The 18491-nt window shown below is 44.9% G+C and overlaps 1 protein-coding gene across 3 annotated transcripts in view; it reads right to left on the bottom strand.

Moving 5' to 3' along the window:
* The window catches only part of TENM1 (teneurin transmembrane protein 1), a 795992-nt gene that overhangs the window by 27195 nt on the left and 750306 nt on the right, over window positions 1-18491 (bottom strand). For all 3 annotated transcript variants that reach the window (XM_006885054.1, XM_006885055.1, XM_006885056.1), the window contains 2 exons: window positions 11062-11234; window positions 9623-9858 (listed from right to left, as the gene is read on the bottom strand). In XM_006885054.1, the coding sequence (XP_006885116.1) occupies window positions 9623-9858; window positions 11062-11234 (409 nt within the window). The remainder of the gene's footprint in view (window positions 1-9622; window positions 9859-11061; window positions 11235-18491) is intronic.

Here is an 18491-nt window from a genome sequence, read left to right as displayed (position 1 = left end):
GCAGCAATGAATGAATGGAAATCCAAAACCTCTGTAAATGTCTATTAAAATTAATAATAAAAAAAGGAAAAAAGGGACAATCAGACCTTATGTATATTTTAATTCATTAGAATAGAATATATTTCAATTACCTAGAATAGAACTGATAGAATAGGGAGAAGGAAGGAGGAGGAGGCATAAAGGGGAAATAAGGACTAAGGAAAGGTTTATACATGGATGGAAACAGTTGTTGGGAGTTGACAGGAACTGAAAGGAAGTGTGGGGGAGGGAGAGAATGCAGAGATTAGCAAGTGGAAGGGTAGGGTGAACGGAAAGGGAGGGCACCCCAAGGATTCAAAATGATTTTGTAAATAATGGCAATTACAATTATAATTAATTTTATAAAACAAAATGTATATGAGCGATTGAATGAAACCAATTTAGAAATTATTAGGCTTAGGACCCATAATGCAGTGGTATAATCTGGTTAGCATGACAGAAGAAAAGCTCTATTTCTCAACAGTCATATTTACAGGTGAAGAGGCGAGAATCTCAACAGGGTTTTTTGTTATGTAATCTGTAGCAAAGAATAATTTGATACTCAAACACTTTGAGGGAGACAATGTTCACCTCAGGGACAGGTTTAATTCAAACCACAGAGCCACAGATTGGGAACCACCACTTTTTGAGCAACCTGAAGCCAATGCATGCAGTGTTGTAGTACATTAACCTGCTGTTATCACCTAAAAGGTGATAGAGATGCACATATTTCCTGTCTTTTGATACTCAGGGCTTGGAAACCTACAAGGGACCAGGTGTTCTTTCCTCAACTACCTTTCCTGTGGTTTTTATAGCCACATATCTCCAACTGTAAAACCGTTCATTTACAACAGCTGTAAAGTATCCATGTACTCGGCGAGACGGTTGTAACGGTTGCAATTTATGTTATAACGCTAGCTAAAGAGCCAAAGTAACAAGTGATTTCCAGTTCAACTGAATTTGGGGTTTTATTTGCCTGATAGATTAAGTTTACTACTCAAGAACGCCTTTCTCAATAAAGTCATTAGAGCTACACAAGAAGCGGGATCATGGTTAAGAAATCCACGATCAAGTGAGCGGAGGGAAACACTGCCTAAAGTGCTTGCTCTGCCTGTCAAGAGTTCTGCAACTGTGTGTCTCCATCTCGGGATCGTGTGTCCTGATATTCAGGTGCTGTTGGAATGCCAGTTTCCCAAATCCAGTTGGGAGGTTAATGTGACATCCAGCTAAATGCCGAAGATGTCACGGATTCTACCTGCATTTCTCATGGCAGCCACATGTGAGCAGATTGGGAAGGCGGGCAATTTCCTGGCTGCACTTGACACACCCCTTCTCAGGGCTCTGAGTTGCTTTTGAGCCTCTAGCCACTGAGGTAGGGAAGAGAACTAGGCTGAACACTGCAAACTGTTGAGGGGCCTGCTTGAGGTTGGGAAACTCCACTTATACAAGTGCTTGACCCCAGTGTGAGTTATCAATTCTTATTTCTAGTCTCCTTCCAAACAGAACCCAAACCTTGGAAAAGAGAAGGGCAAAGAAAGGACAGAAATTTGGAAACAGTTCCCCTTAAGAACTGAACTGTATTCCTCACATCCCCTCCAACATTCCCTGTAGATGGAATCTCATTTGAGTATAGAGGGGGGTTTTTTTGTCATGTTAATGAGGCCACAGCAGATTGAACCGCTCAGAGCTGACCCTCCAGTCATTTTCAGAGGTCGTGAATCCCATGGGAGGAGACTGCCCATCTTTCCTCCTTACAGAGCACAACTCCTTACTTACTAGGCTACCAGGGTTCCTTTACGTGTGTCTTTAGCATATTCAAATTTGTGATTTAAAGAAGCAGATAAGTGACAGAAGCAAAGAAGTATACATGGAAATGAGGTGTGGAGGGAATCGATTCCACCGAGACTAGACATTTCTCCTGAGAGTTGACAAAGGAAGTCTTGCCCTCAGGCTAGCACCCTGAATTCAGACTTCTAGCTTTTTAAACTAAAAGAAAAAGAAATATCTGTTCATTAGAACCATCGACTTGTGGTTTTTCTGTTACAGCAGCACTAGCTAACTAAGACAGTCTATCCTAAGAGAGAAACGATCTCGTTGGGCAGATGTCACATTGAACAAGACCTCTGAGTCTGGTAACTGATGAACTGTATATTGTAGTATGAAGGCTGGTTTTGGCTTTTTTTTTTAAAATGTATATATTACAAAAAGGATCTATGTTTTAATTTTTCTTTTATTTCCCCTGGGGTTATTGTTATTATTTTATAAAAGCCTATCTCAGCTTTGCTCAAGAGGAGTAAGGAGAATGGCATGATTTTGGTTCATGTGTGGACTAGAGAGTGGAGAGAGCGCCCTGCAGAATCATGGACAGTGCTATCAGCAGAGATCAACGTGTCTGTAAGCTCCAAAGAAAGGTAACCTTTGCCTCCCACCAAGTGTCTTTTCCCGCTTTTCCTAAGATGTTTGTGTCTGGAAAAGAGCCTGGGGGCACTGTGTTTTAAGGGCTTGTCTGCAAACTGAAAAGTTGGCAGTTAGAACATACCAGCTCCCCCATAGGAGACACATGTGGGGGTTGGCTTCCATAAAGACCACAATCTTGGAAACCTTCTGGGCAGTTCTACTTTGTCCTGTCTTACAGGGTCACTATTAGACAGAATTGACCAGATAAGACAGGGGTTTTGTGTCTGAATTGCTTAAGTGAGGCCCCCCTCAATACATCAGTTTAAAAAATCACTTCAATAGATAGGGTAAGGGTCTCTATTTGAACTATAAGCAATTGTTCATAATTGACTGGGACTTTTTAAAATTTGGCAGTTGGCCATGATTCAACTGTACAAAATTTGCTCAAGGGTCATTTGTGATCAGAACAGAGAGGAGAAAGGGGACCTCTGGTGGCTTAGTGGTGAGGAATTGTGCTACCAACACAAAGGTACATGGTTCAGATCCACCAGTTGCACCTTGAGAGAAAGATGGGCAGTCAAGTCCTGTGTGATTTACTGCCTCTGGAAACCCCCTGAAGGGTCAGCTATGGGTCTCTTCTGACTCTTTGGTACACAAGAACAACAATACAGAGGAGAAGGCTGAATTTTCAAGGGCACTGCCTAGCATTTCAGCACACAGAGCAACTGCATCATCTGTTTAATGCTTGCTGAAGCAGAGGCAAGGTGAATCAGTGAGATGGGCCTAATAGCCTGAATGCAGCTCAAGAGATGCACTGCATTTTTAACTTCCTTGAAGTTCTGAAAATGGATAGAAACAATGTAGTAGACTTGACAATCGCACATTGATTTATTTCAGTTGTGGCACCGGAGCAATGTACTGAATATCCCACTGACTGCCAAAGGAACAAACAAATTATATCTTGGAGAAACTGCAACCAGGATGCTCCCTGGAGGCAAAGATGATGAAGCTTCATCTCACATACTTTGTGCATGTTGCTAGGAGAGGCTACACCTTGGAGAGGGAAAGCATGCTTTGAAAGGTGGAAGGTCAGCCAAAGAGCGGAAGACCCTCAACCAGGTGGACTGACTGCAGCAGTGGGCTCACATGTGTTAGAGATGATGAAGATAGTGTGGGGGAGGACAGGGTTCAGTCTGGTCACTGAGTTGTACCTGACTCAACAACACTTAACAACAACATGTTCTGGATGTGTAGTCCATAAGGAGTTACTCTGCTAATTCAAAGGATGCACCTTTCTGGCAGATTGAATCCACCAGCAGATCCGTGGGACCAGTCTCTGAAAACGCAGTGGATGGGCAGCTATGAGTCACTTCCGACTCCACAGCAATTTGATGGCCCAACCTCACTGCTGTCAATTCCATTCTGACGCAGGAAGACTGCAAAACAGAATGGGGGGTGTTCCATAAGTTTTCTGAGGCTGTAAACCTTTACAGGGCAGAAGGACTTATGTCTTTCCCTCAGAGTCATCAGTTGCTTTGAACTGCCAACCTTTTAGTTAGCAGCGCAACGCTTAACTTACTACATGACCAGGTCCCCAAAGATTTTTTTTTTTAAAAGCCACTCTGCCCAGTGGCTCTCATGCCAGAATTCTCCTGTCTCCAGGTGACCCCTTAGGGGTTTGTTGTTTTTTGTTGTTGAGTCAGAAGTAACCTATAACTGACCCTCCAGTGGGTTAGTTGATAGCATGGGAGGAGACTCTCCAACTTTCTCCCTCATCCTTCTCATGTGGAACAGCTTGTAGATTTGAGCTGTGAGCCTCTGGCATTGCAGCGCAGCTTCTTACCACTAGGCGACCAGAGTAGAGGTATTTGGGTCTGAACATTACCGCTCTGTTTAAAAATAGAGCAGTCTAACTCCACTCAGGTCCCTTATCTACGTTTTCACAAAACGATTCCCTCCACCAAGCCTGGGGAGGAAGAAGTTAGCGTAGTGTGAAGCCAATGAAACCTCTGAGCAGCTGAGTGCCCTGTCAGCAAAGCCATTTTCAGAGAATGAGGGGATCCTCTAGAACCCTCTTGGCTGCCTCCCAAATACCCCAGCATTTGTCAGCCTGGGACCCTGGGTTTCTATTGGGCTCAGCTCACATATACACGTTCAAGTGGTGCAGTTAAAAAAACAACCCAGGAGTTGCGTCCTCAGGGATCTTTGAGTGGAGGGGGTAGAAAAAAAAAGAAAAAGGAACTCGGTTGTGAGGGCTTTAGAGTAGTCTTTGTTTCATTTTGCTTGTAAACACATAATCGTCCTACTTGATTTTATGACTTTGGTTTGGAGCTCTAAGCCACCTGCATTTTTAAACTTTGGGTTTTTTTTAACAAAGGAGGCTGCGGTTCTGCGTTTGCTTTGCTGTTACCTCACAACACAGTCTGCGGAATCACGGAAAAGAGCTCTGGGATCTAACACCATGGACCAGTCTCGCACCGCAGCTTTACTACCCGTGAACATAGTAAGGTGCAATCCAGGTGCAATTCCTAAACCGGTTTGCTTTTGGTGACCGTCCAATTCCTTTACAACAGCCTCTGTCGTTATCTGCACTCTACTGTCTCCATTGGCCAGGGAAATGTATTTATGGGGACAGATTGATGTAGCAGATAAGAAGATGCATGCACTGGATACGAAGATGATTCAAATGCAACCGCGGTTGGGGGAGGGGGCAAATGGATTTTGAAAAGAAAGGAAATTTCAGGATGTTAATGTGATTTATTACACTTAATGGAGCTAGTGAAGGATGGCCGTGCCGTAACAAATCCCTTGTCTGCTCAGGCTGTGCAGAGCGGCACGCTCCCCGGCAGTTTACCTTCCTCACCTTGACGGGGACCCTGACGTTATATGGAATAAAGATCACTGATCACTGGCGAAAGGCAGAGTTGGCTGCTTTATCTCCAAAGACAGGTCTGTGCCTTTCTGGGATTTTCTTTCCAGCTAGGAGGTTTGGGGCGGGAGTGACCGGTAGCTTTTTTTTGAGCGGTTGACATCCATCATGCCACCAAATGGGCCTTTAAATGAACCTGTCACTTTGTGCTGGAACAATTAGTGCTTTATGACCTGCTGCCTGCACCACAGTTACAAATGACAATCACACCTTTCGAGTTTTTGTTATTTTTTTAAAGGGGTTCGATTTCCCCATAGTTGATTCAGGGTTTCTCCAGTGTGTGACTATCTGCCCCTTATGGGCCCACAGGGCAGCTCCACTCTGTTTTATAGGGTCCCTGAGTCGCCATTGACTTGACAGCAATGAGTGGGTGATGAAGTGACCGGGTTTTATGACTCAGCAGCTCTGGTTCCACCACTTGCCCTGGCTCTGGAATGGCTGCTCTGTCAAGAGGAGTGAACAACTTAGCCTGAGGTCTCTAAGCACTTAAGGCATCAGAGAGGTTGATTCTTCACAGGCATGTAGACAAATGGGAGACAGCATATTTGGCCCAGGAAGTAAGATGGTTTCAGCTCATCTTGCCCCTTGAAAAGCCACTGGGAATGAAACATCATCATCCTGGAAATGAGCTCAGTGGGGAAAGGAAAGCAGAGCCTTGTGGAAATGGAATTCATAACTACCTTTTGGGCCTGTGTCATAGCCTTCATTTTTAAAAAAATTCTATTAATTTATATAGGCCTAGGCCTTGTGGCAAGAAGCTGTGCTGTAAATCCCGAAGGCACGCAGTTTGAATCCACCAGCTGCTCTGCGGGAGAAGGATGGGCAATCTCCTCCGGTGTGATTAACTGCCTCTGAAAACCCACAGAAGGGACAGCTATGGCTCGGTTCCAACTCAACGGTACATAACAGCTACAGAAGCAATCTGAGGAAAAGCAAGCTCTGGTGGCCTAATGGCAAGAAGCTGCACTGCAATCTCTAAGGCACATGGTTTGAATCCACCAGCTGCTCTACAGGAGAAGTATGGACATTCTCTTCCTGTGTGATTAACTGCCTCTGGAGGGTCAGCTATGGGTCGGTTCTGACTCACTGGTACTTAACAACAACAAATCTGGGGAAACTGAGGCAGTGCTAAAATACAACTCTAAAATAAACAAAATACTAAAGTTAAAAAAAAAAGAAAAAGAAGAGCATCAAATAGGACTGCCTATGGATGTGCAGAGCAGGTATGAATGAGTCGGTTAGTCCCTTTTCTCCCCTGGACTCCTCCAAGCTTTCCCTGTCTGGAGGCCAGCCTGCGTTGTCCTCAACCAAGAGTACATTAGAGTCGCTTATTTGTCTCTTTTTGTCAGCATTGCACTGAAGAGCCAGGTCCTGCCAAGGTGGCTCTAGTGAGTGGGGCGATGATTTATAGATTAATTATTTTAAGGAACAAGGCAGCACAGCATGATGTAGTGGAAAGAGTGCTGCGCCAGGTGAAGACCTGCATTTTAGTCCTGGCTTCGCTCCTTAATAGCTGTTTGACTTTGGGCAAATCACTTAACCTTTCTGGGCCTTGATCTCCTTGTCTGCAAATTGGGGATAACAATGCTTGGGAGTTGTGGCACTCACATAAAAATCCTGGCTATGACCGCGTTCTGTTAACTTGAAAGCACTGCTGTTGTGGGATGCTGTCAAATTGGTTGTGACACACAAGTGAGTCGTGTGGTGGAGGAAAACTGCCTTAGAGGGTTTCCTTAGATGTGATCTTTACAGGACCAAGTGTTTTATTCTATGGAGTGGTCAATGGGTTCAAACTTCCAAACTTGTGGTTACCAGTCTGCTTAACCATTGTGCCTCAGCGTTCCTTCTCTATGTGAAGGATTGCTATTGTTAGGATTCTGGGGCAGGCACAGTAACATTACCTAGTTAATAAAAGGATCTATTTTCCAGTTCAAGGGTCTTTAGGAAGTACTCTAAAAGTCACATAAAGAAGAAAGCCTTGATTTTTTTCCCCTGCTCTAAATAGCTAATTCACAGATGTGTTTAACTATGCCACAGGATGGGATACTGGTCAAATCTGAAATAGCACTCCTTGCCACTAAAGTGTCTCTACATTATGACCATTAGCTTTCCAGCATTAAGCACAATTTGAGATATGGAATGTAAAGTACAGTTTAGACTCTATTATCTGTGCATATGGAGGAGGAGAAAATAGTGCAAATAAATTATCCTGAAAAATGGAAAAAATCACACAGCGTATGACTTGGTTCATGTTTTAGGAAAGTTCTAAGCGTAGGAGTGGCACAAAAAGATCAAGTTTTGTAATCCCTTTTTTTCCCCTGTGATGAATCCATGAGGTTGATAAGTCATATGTGAATAATTCTAACATTTATGCACCGCCCAGTTTGGCTTAGGCTTAAATTTCCCTCAAGAAAAAGGACAGTCTATCTCTTATGAGGGAACAAATATGATTTAAATAAGATCTAAACATCATTTTCCCCAACTAAGCTCTATGTTTCTCAAGGACAGGAATGAAATCTGGATTTCCTCCATGAACAATTCCTTTGCTCCATGGGAATACACATCTGCACACATGTACCCTCACACACGCACAAACATATGTACACATAAACGCAGCCTGTCACACACAGTGCTGAGAAAAGGGCAAGTGGCCGATGAAGGAAATAGAGTCCTATCAAAGTGAGTTATAAAACTATAGGGAGCTCTGGTGGCCTAGTGGCAAGAAGCTGTGCTGCAATACTGAAGGTGTGTGGTTCGAATTTACCAGATTCTCTGCTGGAGAAGGAGGGGCAATCTTTTCCTGTGCCTGTTGGATCTGATTCGATGGTACACAACAAGAAAAGAGAGAAGAGAAGAGAAGAGAAGAGAAGAGAAGAGAAGAGAAGAGAAGAGAAGAGAAGAGAAGAGAAGAGAAGAGAAGAGAAGAGAAAAGAGAACCCAACCAAAAAACTAGGTTATGTCAGGTTATCTGACATCTCCATCTTGAATTCTACCCAGGAGATGCCAACTTCTAGAAGAACTCTTCTGTTAGAACCCTTCAGTGGTGCCCACACAACCAGGTTGGCCTCTTTGGAATGGTTTCACGTTTCAATCCAGAGGCACTGTCTGCTAAGTATTCTGTTAGAAACCAGTCAATAGTAGCAAGTTGTTCCAATTGCCTTCTGCATGTGGACAACTCCAGTGGCTGTTAAAACAAAAACACTGACTGAAATCTGTGTATCAGCTGTAGAACTGATTGGAAAGTGAGCACTGTTATTTGGCCCATATTAAGCCAGGAGACTGGTTTCACTGCTTTTCCCTGCAATTGGCTCATTGGATGGTGGTTCCTAGTCACTGTCTTCTTAAGGTCTCCAATTTTGTCCTGTGAGGGCATTTTTTCCGTGTGTGTGTGTGTGAATAAAACACCAGCATTCTGGCTATGCTCAGGTGTCACACAGGTGCTCAAAGTAGGCCTGGCTTCAATAGTGACTGATGGCTTCCCTCAGGCTGACAGTTGCTCTGGGGCTAATATTGAATGTTACTATCTTTGGAAAGTTGGGCTTGTCATCTTAACATTGGTTAATGTTCAAGAAGGGACAGGTAGACGGAGTGCTGCGGCATTCGTGGGCTCTGCGTGCTGCATAAAAGGCATTTTGGCCGAGAGTTCTTTGGTTAGCTGTGGCGAGTTATGCTTGGCAGGAATTCAAAAGTTCCCTAACCTTTCATTTCCCCCAGGAAGCTCTCTCTGAGCAGGTTAGCCCAACTGGAGTCCAGGGCCTTTTCCCCTCGGGGCTTTCATCTGTATTCATGGCAGTGACACCATTCACTGTTTGTCCTTTCTATCCTGCCTTTGTCCAGATGTCACCTTATGTCCTACATTGTCCTGAGTGTGTCTGCCTTGGCTTCCTGAACAAAGTGAAAAGTCAGGAGGACCTTAGTCAACCTAGTGTACTTGCGGACCATCTCCAAGGTGTGCTGAGAGGAATGCGGGTGGGCCTTGTGGCTAAGCATGTAAAATGACTAAACATTGTTCCATGTAGACTATCTTGGCGCCTGAAATGGCTACTATTAAAGCATTTCACTTGGCTAATGACAAAGAAAGTTCCTATTAGAATGCTCATTTAAGGATATGGACTCATTACCAGCCATTAGCACCCACACTTGGATTACTAGATCACTATGAACCAGCCAGTGACCTAGAAAAGCTTTGGAGAATGAGGCCTTCAGGGCAGGGAAGCTGGACAACTTCTTTCGACAATATGGTGCACGTTTTACGTCTTGTATAAGGTCAAGCCTTACCCGGAGCCTCCTTTCAAAGGCGGAAATGTTGCCTTTGCTTTGCTCCTTCCTCTGCCGCCACTCGATGAGGTTCGCATTGTGTTCTCCAGGCAGTGATATGTTACATTTGCCCAGGGTGGGGTTCACTGCCCCGGCCAGGATGTGGGGCTCTGAGCTGAGGCTAATCTCCATCCCGCTGGCAAAGGTGACACGCAGGGAGCCGTCTGGACTCACCCGATAGGTGCTTTGGGTATTTTCTGTAGGCAAGAACAACAAAGGAGGAAGAGTGAATGGGAAGAGAAGGAAGGATTACAGATGGGCAGGGGGGTGGCAGGGAGAGAGAGAGATAGAGAGGGTGAAACAGAGATAGAGAGGTGGACAGAGAGATAGAAAGGGGGCGGGGAGAGTGGGGAGGGGGAGAGGGGAGAGGGGAGAGGGGAGAGGAGAGAGAGACCAGTTTCTCTTTAGGAGGCAAGTTTGGAAAAGGAGGAGCAAGTGGGGCACTGTGGACCCAACTGCCTTGGGGCGAGGCCACCAAGCTGACAGGCAGCCACCCTCTGTCTGTTTGGATCTTGTTATTTTACCAGCTGGGGCAGCTTGTTTCTTGAATAAAAGGCTCTTGTGGAACACTGCAGGCTGTTTTTGTTTTCCCCTTTTCAAGAATTCCCTCACAAACTCCCTCTGACTTGTTGGATTGGCCTGCTCAGTTTGATATGCTGCGAGCGACAATGAGAAGAGTGTGAAATTCCCCGCTCAGTGTTCTTGCCACCTGGGGACACCATCACAGATGCTGTCCTCCATGCAATGATCTAACATTGACAAGAATTGGCACTCATGTTTTGTGCTTCTTGTTGTTGTTGGTGTGGTTTTTTTCCCATTTAAAACAGAAAAAATAGCGAATCTGAACATTTGACAGTTACATGTCTTGTCCCACAAGCCAGCAGAAAAATGTGTCCCGTGGCAGGCAGAAAGCAACCTCTTTTTCTTTTATCACTTCCCCTCTAGCTTTCAAGACATTCCTTCCAAATCCAACCTCCCTACCTACTTTCTTTGACTAGAATGAGCTTTTAATACCTCATTTAACTTACATTCCTTCCTGGTACGTATGGTAATTTGTCCTTCTTATTCACCCATGTCAGCATTGATCTAGAATGCTGAGCTCAGATGGGGCACAGACTTCACTTCTTTAATATAACTTAGAGACTAACAAAGCTTTACAAATGGCCACGTGCTGGGAAATGACTTGGTGGAAGAGTAGAGATTTAACCTGCTAACTCCCACAGAGGGGAACTTGTGAAAGGTGAGGATTGGTTTGGGTTTCAGCCCCCCCAAGCTGGGAAATAGGGAGCAGCAGCCATGTTCACAGCCAGAGGTGGAATCTCTTAACAGTGTGCAAAGGCTTATGGGTAGAATTTAGGATGGGTGCTCTGATATCCGGGTGAAGGTGGAAATGGTCTTACCTTGTTTTAAAATGTATATAGTACTCATTGCCGTCAAGTTGGTTGACATGAGGACATTTTCGCGGTTGGAAGTGTCCAGTTCCACTTTTGTCAGCTTCTCCAGGTCACTGTGGAAGCTGCTGACTTCTCCGGTGGGAAATGTGGCATTGGTCAGATGTCCCTCGGGGTCATACCTGGGAAATGTAACCAATCCCAACTGTGAAACCCATCGGCAGTGATAGCAGACTTGTGCAAACTGGAGAAAAAAATCAGTTGGCAGCTAATACAGTCTAACTTTGAGTGATAACAAGTATTATTAACCTTGTTCAATAAGAAGAAAAAGGTCAGAGAGATGATTAATCAAACGAAAGTATTTTTTGCAGCTTCTGAATTCTTGATGACTTCCTTGAGCTGTGCTGTTTTACAGAAAAAAAATATATCTGGTAATGAATCACCAGGGTGGAAAACTGATTTATGAATCATGTCCCGCTGTGTGCAATGTTGCAGGAGACTTGGGTTTGCAATTTGGGTTGATCCTGTTGGATGCAATGAGTGGAATAAACCAGCAGAGGGCGGTGTTGGTAAAGGAAAAGGACGCATAAAAAGAGGCCTGCGGGGTGGGGAGGGGGGCGCCCCCAAAAGCCCAGGAAGGCCAATAAAACTGACTTTGCATTGTGATAGGAAAATTATATTTGCTGCTGTTTAAGTTGCCAAATTTGAAATGAGTGAATCATTCTCCCAACAAAATGAACAAGCACAGAGATAATGGAAACATGTTCATTAAAACATTTTGGAACCCTCTGATCTCGGTGTCATTTAGTTGGTTGTTGTTTTTTTAAAATCTTTTTGGAGTATAGTACATAATGTTTTGTAATTTGCTTATATGAGTAAGAGACACAAAATAATTACCTGGGATAATAGGCAGTAAAATATCTAGGAATATAGTCTAGTGAGTTTACTTTTTTTTAAAAAAAAAAAAATCAGAATTATTGGCAATCTCACTGTCCTCCAAATGGAAACGGCTTCCCTGAAGGCTTTTGAAGTGGAGCAGCTCTTTTATTGCCAATAGAACCATGAAAAATAAACACTTCATTAAAAGTAAAGACATGCACTCGGAAACCCATTACTGTTTTCTTTGCAAGTTGCAAATTACAAAATATTTAAGCACTTTGATTTGCTTTTAAAATGTTAAACAATTATATTCTTTCTACTCAATGTGAGCAGGGTATGCTGGGCACAATAGTGGAGTCTGGCTCTGACTCCCCCTTGCCTCCAACAATGATGCAAAACCGGCCCAAGTGTTAATCCCCAAGACTTTCAAGCACTCAGCCCAGGGGGTTTTCTCAAAATTAGCAATCTATGCTAGATTTTGGGATTTGGGTGGACTTGGAGAAAGGAATGAGAGCTCATTTCATAGCACAGGTGTGTACAGTCTCAAGCAGAGTTCTGAATCTATGTTATATTACGGCCACACCTCACTGGCAGTTTGAAGAGGGAGAAAGGTGGTCAATCTCCCCTTGTGCAATTTACAAGCTTGGAAATCCAGTGAAGGGTCAGCTATGAGTTGGTTCCAACTGAATGCCTGAGAGATAAGAGAGCGCAAGAGAGTGCTCAAGCTCTGGTGGCGTAGTTAGTAGCGAGCTGTGTTACTAACTCGGTGTCTTTGGTGGTTTGAATACACTCGTGGCAGAAAGCTAAGCAATCTCCTGTTATGGTTTACTGCTTTGGACTTTGAACCAATTCAATGAGTTAGAGAGTGATGAATCCAAACCAGTGAGTCAGAACCAACAACAATCACTCTCTCCCATTTTATATTCACACACACACACACACACACACACACACACACACACACACGTATATACTATCAGTTAAAAGTCATGTATGTAAATAAAAGCTATTAAACAAACATGTCATTTAACATCCACCCCAAGCCCTAGTTGTTTAATTGGCTATACCCTTTGTCTAAGGGTGTTTTAGCCAACACAGTTGGCAGGTTGCTACTATGCAGCTAGAGATTCATTATTGAAGAAAGGCCGAAGGGTGTTGTCTCTGCCTGGAGTTAATGGCAACATCTTTCCTCTGCTCAGCCCATGTGCCTATGGCCTGCTCTGGGGCTCTGGGGCTGCGAGGAGCAAGACCCCTCATGAGAACGGAGCATGGAAGAGGTTTTGAAAGGCCAGCACAGTTTCAACCTTTCCTGCCTGGTCCTCCCTCCAGGAGAGGAAAACAAATCCAGTCTTCATTCTCCCCAGGTGCCAACCTGCTTTTCCCAGCAGGGAGGAAAGTTGCAGACAGCAGATACCTAAAGAGGGTGCCTGGGACAGCTCAGCCTGCTTTCCAGAGGCAGCCCTTTTTTATTGCTCCTTCACCACCAGCAACTCACTCGGCTTCATTGGTTTTGTTTTTCTCAAGCCTCATCAAGTTCACTGTTCTTCATTCACCCTGAGCCCCTGAACGTCTAACCTGAGGCACTGGAGGCAGGTTCCCAATGGTTCTTCCAGCCTACGGGCAGTTCTCGTCTTTCCGAGCCACACAGCCCTGTGTGTTAATGGAAGATTCTATATAAAGGTGAGGGCAGTGGTCATGGCCAATCAGGAGAACAACATGACCACATCAGGTGCCAATTGAGTCATCCATATGCAGGTAGAAAATGTTCCAAAAAACTTTAGTGCTCCATGGAGAAATCTAGTTTCCTAACTCGCTCCCTCGTCACTGATGCTCTTTGTCTGAGGTCATATATTTTTCAAACTTACTCCCAAGAGTGAAAGCATATTCTGGTACATTTTTGATAGAGGAGAAGAGTACTGAACATTCTATCAACTGCCAAAAGAACGAACAAGTCTGTTTTGGAAGAACTACAACCAGCATGCTCTTTAGAGGGAAGGATGGTGAAACATCACGTCACATGCTTCAGGCATGTTATCAGGAGGGGCCAAGCCTTGGAAAAGACATCATTCGAGGAAAAGTATTTTGTGTGTGTGTGTGTGTGTGTGTGTGTGTGTGTGTGTGTGTACCATGGAATTGGAACTGACCCACAGCTGACCCTCCAGCAGGTTTTCAGAGGCACTTTGCTGCACAGGAGGAGAGTGCCCATTCTCAAAAGAGAGAAAGACTCTCAACGAGTACTCTCAACAAGATGGACGGTGTCACAGTGCCTGTCACAATGGGCTTGAGCATGGCAGAGGTGGTGAGGATGGCACAGGATAAGGCAAGGTTCAGAACTGGGCAAGGTTGTTCCTAGGGTTCCTATGAGTCATAGTTGACTTGATGGCACCAACAATAACAACAACAATAACAACCTTCTGAGAGGAAAAAGAAACTTTCAATGTAGCCTGTGGGTGTCCACACAGATCTAGCTGAGATGATGCTGTCTTGACCTTTTTTTCTGGTGAGGGAGGCATTTTCCATGGCCTTTGTCACTTGCTGGGTAGTTTGAAAGGTGTATTGCTATGTTTCCTTAATGTGACTGAATCAACACTCTTACTTAGAGGGACACATTTGCATCTAACTGTATGATAAACAAAGAACTCCAGGTGTTGTTGCTCTTAATTGCCGTCGAGTCCAGTATGACCCATAGGGACCCTAAGAACAATAAATAGATTTGAACCCTGTTCCATCCTGGGCCACCAACGATCCTGTGAACAACAGATCTGAGCCCTGCCCTATCCCTGCCCAAACTTCCTGACACACTAGAGCCCAGTCACCACATCAATCCCCCTGGTTGAGGGTCTTCTTCTCCTTCACTGACACTCCATCCTTCCCAACATTAGGTCCCTCTCCAAGGAATAGCTCCTCCTAGCAACATGCCCAAAATATGTGAGGCGAAGCCTCGTCATTCTTGCCTCCTAAGAACTCCTCCCGCCCCCAAACTCACACACTGGACTCTGCCAGCCGCAGTCAAGGCTGCATTTGATGGTGTCTTCAGTGTGCTGTGTCGTCTGTGCTCAGTCATTCAGATGAGCCTGGATCAAAACATGCAGGCCCACCTCTCTTCAGTGGGGTCATTTCCAAAGGAAGAGCCACAGACAGATGTATGTGTCAATGGATAATCCCCACAACTTTGGAAAGATTGCTCAAAGTGGATAAGAAATAAAGGCAGTGTTTGATTTCCTATGGCTTGCTCGCGTTTTTCTTTTCTCCATCACAGGGGAATGCATGTTTCTAGACCGAGTGTCAAAGAAACAAGTTTAATCAAAATCTCTTACGCTGCGTATTTCTCTTTGGTGTCTGTATCCTTTAGTATAGAGAGTGCATGCCAATATGCCACACTGATCCCCTCAGGCCATAACATGGTAGCACTTCCCTACCCCAAGCGGGGGGGGGGGGTGGCACTCACCTCACCGGGTGTGCAAAAGCCACCTGAGATGAGTCACGTGATCCCACACTCAATGTGACTTTATAGTTATCAGAGGTGGGTTCAGTATGAGGGGTTGTACCATAAAATTGTCCCTTCTTGGCTCTGATTTTGGCATCCCTGAGCTGTGTACACACACAGTTCCTGTTTGGGGCTATAGACGCCAAAGTCTACCCAGAGGTCCCTTGGAAGAATTGACATGATAGCAACTGGTTTGGGTCTTGATTTTACAGAGTGTCCCCTTGTGTATCCCAGTGAAGTACTGAACACACTTATCCCTTTTCCCAGCACTGTGACAGGCCGTGTACACATGTGCCTGCGTGCATGCGTGCGTGAGTAGGTACACGTGTGCATGCATGAGTAAGTGGATGTGTCTTTGCACGCGTACCACAAACACATCGGGGAATCAAAGGAAACACTCATGAAAGAAAAGAAAAAGTCATTACTGTCCTTGAGGGCCAGAGTTTAGTTGGGGAGATGGTATTTAGACATAATTAAACTTGATATTTTTCTCATAAGGGATGGACTCTCCTTTCCCTTGAGGAAAAATTTAAGCCAGAACCAAACCAGGGAAAGTCTGAATGAGAAGCTCTTCTACCTTTGCTTTTATGACATATGGAAGATTACAGAAGGAAAATTCATTACTTATTTTTCCCAGAAAATATGAAGGGGTCAGGACCCTTTAGCCTCTCATGCCAGGTATGTGACCGTGCTGTAGGAACTACTGGATTTCCCCTTTTCCTCACCAATAACTCCATTTGGCTTTTCTATGATTCAGCTCCCAGGCCACAATGCCCTTCTATCTTCATTTGACCTTCATTCAATAAATATCAGAGTCTTGTGCTAGGTATTGGGAATACAGTGCTGAATGAATTTCAAAGCCTAGTAGGACAGAGAAGGTATGTGCAAAGGTAAGTCTCGGGCCTGAATATTGCCAGGTGCTTATGTAAACAAGGAGTTACAGAAGCTTGGAAGGGCAGATGGCATTTTCAGCTGAGACAGGCAGGAGGAGGAGGGAGGAGGGAGGGAGGAAGAGAGAGTGACAGAGAGAGAGGGAGCCCAAATGGTATTTGAATCCTGAAAGGATTCTGATAAGTAGAGAGTGGGGAGAGAAGTCATCCCAGATGGAGGCAGTGGCATGAAGGTGGAGGGGACGTCCACTGAGGCAGGGAACAGAGTGACTGAAGCAGAAGCTTCCTCTAAAAGGATTGCTGTTGCTAGGTGTTGTCAAGTTGAGCACCACTTGTAACGATCCTGTGAACAACAGATCTGAGCCCTGCCCCATCCTGTGCCATCCTTATCATCTCTGCCCCACTTGAGCCCACTGGGGCAGTCACTGTGTCAATCCATCTCTTTGACAGTCGTCCTCTCTTTCACTGTCCCTTCGTCTTTCCAAGCATGATGTCCTTCTTCATGGAATAGCCTCTCCTAGGAACATGCCCAAAGTATAAGAGATGAAGCTTTGCCATCTCTGCCTCCAAGGAGCACTCTGGGTGCACTTGGTCCAGGACATCTCTGTTTGTTCTTTTGGCAGTCCATACCCAGTCCTCTTCAACAATTCTTCTTCTCTCATCCTTATTCATTTTCTAGCTCTCGGAGGCATAACAGGTGTTTGAGAAGACCATGACCTGACTCTGGCACACCTTAGTCTTCAAACTGACATCATTGCTCTTAAGTATTTTGGAGACGTCTCTGACAGAAGAAGTATGGTTGGGACCAGTGTGTGGAGGAACTAGAATATCAGGCTTAGTCTGCAGACAATGGAGAGGCATTGAAAGCTTCTGGGTGAGAGGCTGGTAGATTCAAGCAATACTTTTCTGACAGCGAATCTTGGATGTTGAGAGAATGGACTAGAGGCCCAGTTTATACAAGAGAACTGTCACAGCACTGGCTGCATTAAATGTATTATGTTTGCCTGTCATGGGGACTTGTCTTCCTCTCTAGACAGTAAACGCTCAAATCCTTAGAGGGAGGGCCATCATCCATCTCTCTATTCTCAGTGCCTGGCACAGAATAGATTCTCACTCTATAGATTTGTTGAATGAGTGAAAAAGGATTCTGCCAGTGGAAATGGAAAGGATGGGGTGGCTGTGAGAGCCAAAGTGGTTACAGAACAGACAGAGCCATCTGTGGTGGCGTTGAGAGGCCACACTCCGCTTACAAAGATGTCCCTTGCAGCTCAACTTCCCTACCAGCCTCTGACAGCTTCTTCTGCCAGCAGCCTCTGCTCCTTCTGTTTCTCCCGTTTCCATCATAGTTCTTCCCAGCATTATCCACCACTATCCTACTTGCCCGACTCTTGACCCACATCAAAGGCTGAAAGCACAGGGGAAGGGGATTTTGCAAAGATGCAGACTCTCGGTCTCTGGGAGGGAAAAGTTGACAATTATATGTTCTCCTTGCTTAATTGAAATCATCCGCCTGCCTGGAGGCAGGGGGCTAGACCAGATGGTACCTTGGTTCCTTTCCTACTCTGGGATTCTAGAAAGCCTTGGAAACATTTTGATGTGTTTGGACTGACTGATCATTTACATAGCCATTTTTGCATGGGAATCACATCCTATCCCCAGGCAGGTAGCTCACCCAGAGACAACGCTTGTTTACCTTGACCCCTCCCTCCACGCTAATCTCAGTTTAGAGTAGGGGGAATCCCTCATCAGCTATCCTAGATAAAAGTAACCATTTATAAAACAGCCTACGAGACACCCAGAGCTGTTATTGAGGTTTTTCCAACCTGTCAGGGGGTGAATTTTTTTTTTGTGGGGAAGTAGATTGGGTGTGATGTGCTGGCAAAGGTCAGGAGAGACGCTAAATGCAGCATCTCCTTTGAGTAAGGAGGGCTTCCGACAAAGTGAGGGACCCAAGGAGCTGTCAATATAGAGCCTGGACTGGCAGTAGGGACACAGCTTACGTCAATTATTTGCACTAGTGGCCTAGTGGGTAAGGAGTTGCACTATCAACCCAACGGCAGGCTGTTGGAACTCATCAGCTGCCATGGGAGACAGATGGTCACTCTCCTGTGTGATTTAATGCCTCTGAAAGCCTGCTGGAGGTCAGTTCTGACTTGATGGCAATGAGCTTGAGTTTTGACTAA

Source organism: Elephantulus edwardii, unplaced genomic scaffold (genome assembly GCF_000299155.1).
Source record: "Elephantulus edwardii isolate Elephantulus edwardi_28Jun2011 unplaced genomic scaffold, EleEdw1.0 scaffold00040, whole genome shotgun sequence".
In the NCBI taxonomy this organism is placed as follows: domain Eukaryota; kingdom Metazoa; phylum Chordata; class Mammalia; order Macroscelidea; family Macroscelididae; genus Elephantulus; species Elephantulus edwardii.
The sequence above is the reverse complement of the archived record's forward strand: the minus strand, read 5'-3'. Positions and strand labels throughout refer to the sequence as shown.